General features: G+C 43.9%; 1 protein-coding gene across 1 annotated transcript; it reads right to left on the bottom strand.

The window, feature by feature from the left end:
- Positions 1-1,141: 1,141 nt before the first annotated feature.
- On the bottom strand, positions 1,142-1,894 carry LOC142139898 (uncharacterized). Its single transcript, XM_075197759.1, has 2 exons — positions 1,845-1,894; positions 1,142-1,544 (listed from the first exon to the last, which is right to left on the bottom strand). Exons 1-2 carry the CDS (start codon positions 1,892-1,894, stop codon positions 1,142-1,144), a joined length of 453 nt encoding a protein of 150 aa, XP_075053860.1.
- Positions 1,895-3,145: the final 1,251 nt, after the last annotated feature.

Here is a 3,145-nt window from a genome sequence, read left to right as displayed (position 1 = left end):
AGTAACCCAGAGACTGGAACCAGAGTTTCTCATGCATCATTAACGTGATAATCCTTCTTATCAATGTTAATTGTTCAGATGGCCACCCAATAGAAATTGTTATCGCTTCAGACGGCTCAGTGAAAGATCACAATCAAAGTCAATGGTACTTGCTCCGGTCTCCACAGCTGGCGTCTCCCTTTTTCATATACAACTTCCTCTCTCCACCAGCAAAAGCGTTGTTTCGTTCTGCAGAGAACTTTTTCGAAGCACAGTGGAGGCTTCACATAGTCCTGCTTAAAAAGTTATTGTTATGGACTGGAATAATATCAGGCCCAGTGGGCGGTTAACAAGAAGGCCTGGGCACATGACTAGCTGAGTCAGGATCATATGATGCTTAGAGAATAAGAACACAAGGCAATGGGTCGGCTTAATATGTACCTCAATGAATATGAGCATAGTACATATCAACACATAATAACAATGCAGCAAATAGTAATGAGATGTAGAGATAAGGATATTGTCATATATCACATTACAATGGTTAAGCATTAAACTCGGCAGTACTGCAAATCACAAGGAATATATATGGGACATAAATGCAAGTATCAATAAAACACATAGAATATGTATTGCATCCACTGAGCACAGGAGTCCACGGCTGACTACTAGCAGGTTCTGTGCACGTCAGAATATGTAAGTTAGTCACGGCAGGGCGTGGCAATGGTTTTGTATTTGGCAGTAGTCAGTATGCAGCATGGATGGTGATAGCTGTGACAAGACAAGACAAGTATAGAGACCAGCAAAGATCTGTACACAGGGATGGTGAGTAACGATGTTCAGAATACCACAGGGGTCTGGTAATTAGTAGAGATTAGCACTACAACATATATGCAAGGTAAGAGTCTGATCACAGCAGAGTGTAGAAATAGCAGCATCAGCGGAATAGTCCAGAAGGTATCAAATAAGTTCTTGTACAGTAGTATAGGTGAGATAGCAGTTCAGTATATCATAATGATGAGAATCTGCACACTTGGCATAATAAACAAAGTCTAGTCAAATGATGCATAAAGATACTTGCAAACAGGAGAGTCCCAAAGATAGTGCTACCAGCACTTGGTTGATGAAGCAGGTTCACCCACAGGGAATCCAACAGGAGAGTTCAGGAATGCACAAGGGTCAGAGAATACACAGGTTGCTGAAGTATAGGAGCAGAAGTGAAGGCTGACTTTAGATGTTCAAAGGCTGAGATGGCCTCAGGGGACCAAAGCTTGGGATTAGCTGATTTCTTGGTAAGGGCAGTGATGGGGGCAATGATGGTAGAATATCCCTCAATGAATTGTCTGTAGTAGTTGGCGAAGCCAAGGATGCATTTGATAGCTTTCAGACCGGTGGGCAAGGGCCAATCCACAATTGCTTTTAGTTTAGCTGAGTCCATCTGAAGGGCTGTGCCCGAGAGGATGTGCCCTAAGAAAGGATCCTGAGGTTGCTCGAAAAGGCACTTTTCTAATTTACAGAAGAGGTTGTGTTCTCTCAGACGAGCCAGGACTTGACCTACATGTTCCCTATGTGAAGTGAGGTCTCGAGAAAATATCAGAATGTCGTCCAGGTAGATGATGACGAATTGATAGAGAAGGTCTTGGAAAATATCATTCATGAGGGTTTGGAATACAGCTGGAGCATTACAAAGCCCAAAGGGCATTACTAAATACTCAAAGTGCCCATCGTGTGTGTTAAAGGCTGTTTTCCAATCGTCACCAGCTTTAATACGAACAAGATTGTAGGGCCCTCGTAAATCTAATTTGGAAAACACAGTAGCACCTTTGATGCGGTTGAAAAGCTCAGAGATGAGGGGTAATGGATACCTATTCTTAATGATAATAGCATTAAGGCCTCGAAAGTCAAAGGCCGCCATCCTTCTTTTTAACGAAAAAGAATCCAGCTCCAGCCAGAGAGGTGGACTTCCGGATGAAGCCTTTTTGCAGGTTTTCTTGAATATATTTAGACATTGCTTGGGTCTCAGGAAGAGAAAGAGGATATACACGACCACGAGGAATAGGTTTGTCAGGGAGAAGCTCGATTCCACAATCCCAAATGCGATGAGGGGGAAGCTTGGTTGCCTCCTTTTCACAGAAGACATCTGCATACTGTTGGTATTGAGGAGGTAAAGATGGTAACGAAGAAGCAGTGGTTAGATGAAGAGGTACTACTTTCTTCAGACAGTGAGACTGATACCGTGATCCCCAGGACAAAATTTGAGCAATATGCCAGTCCAGAGTTGGGGAGTGGAGATGTAGCCATGGCAAACCTAACACAAGGGAGTTGATGGTCTTTGGAAGGACTAGGAAGGAAATTTTTTACTGATGCAGAATTCCAATCTGAAGGGTGAGAGGAACAGTCCGGAACTGAATGAAGCCTCCTGGAATATTACTGCCATCGATGGCTGTAAGGCGTACAGGACGTTCCAATGGTGTAGTAAGAATATGATATTTCTCCACCACAGTGGCAGCAATAAAATTACCGGCTGCACCAGAATCCAGAAATGCATCAAGCGGAATAGAGAGATTTCCAAAAAACAGGAAAACAGACAACAAGAGGTTCTCTTTGTGGTGAGAACAGTTGAGGGAGAAATCAAACAGACCAAACGGGGTTTCCCCTTGCTCTGTTTGGCCTGAACGTTTTCCCAGATGAGTAGGACAACTACTGATGCGGTGGGCCTTCCCTCCACAATAGAGGCACAGATTATTTTTAAATCTTCTCTCCCTCTCACTTGGAGAGAGGTGGGACCTACCCACTTGCATGGGTTCTTCTGGGGGCAAAGAGGCCCCTGAGTTCTGGAAAACAGGGCGATAATTTGGACACCGGATCTGTTCTTTTTCTTGACCCCTCTCCTGGAATCGAAGATCTATTTTGACACATAGCGAGATCAGATCATCCAAGGAAGATGGGAGGTCACGGGAAGCCAACACGTTTTTTATTTTATCAGAAAGGCCTTGCCAGAACATGGCCATCAGCGCTTCATCATTCCAGCGCAACTCGGAGGCCATGGTCCTAAATATGATGGCATATTGCCCCACAGAATGAGAGCCTTGGTTTAGATGAAGAGTTCCTGAAGCTGCACTGGAAACTGGACCAGGTTCATCAAAAATTCTTTTGAAGGTTATCA

Source organism: Mixophyes fleayi, chromosome 2 (genome assembly GCF_038048845.1).
Source record: "Mixophyes fleayi isolate aMixFle1 chromosome 2, aMixFle1.hap1, whole genome shotgun sequence".
Classification (NCBI taxonomy): domain Eukaryota; kingdom Metazoa; phylum Chordata; class Amphibia; order Anura; family Limnodynastidae; genus Mixophyes; species Mixophyes fleayi.
Note: the sequence above shows the minus strand (reverse complement) of the source record. Positions and strands in the feature narration are given on the sequence as shown.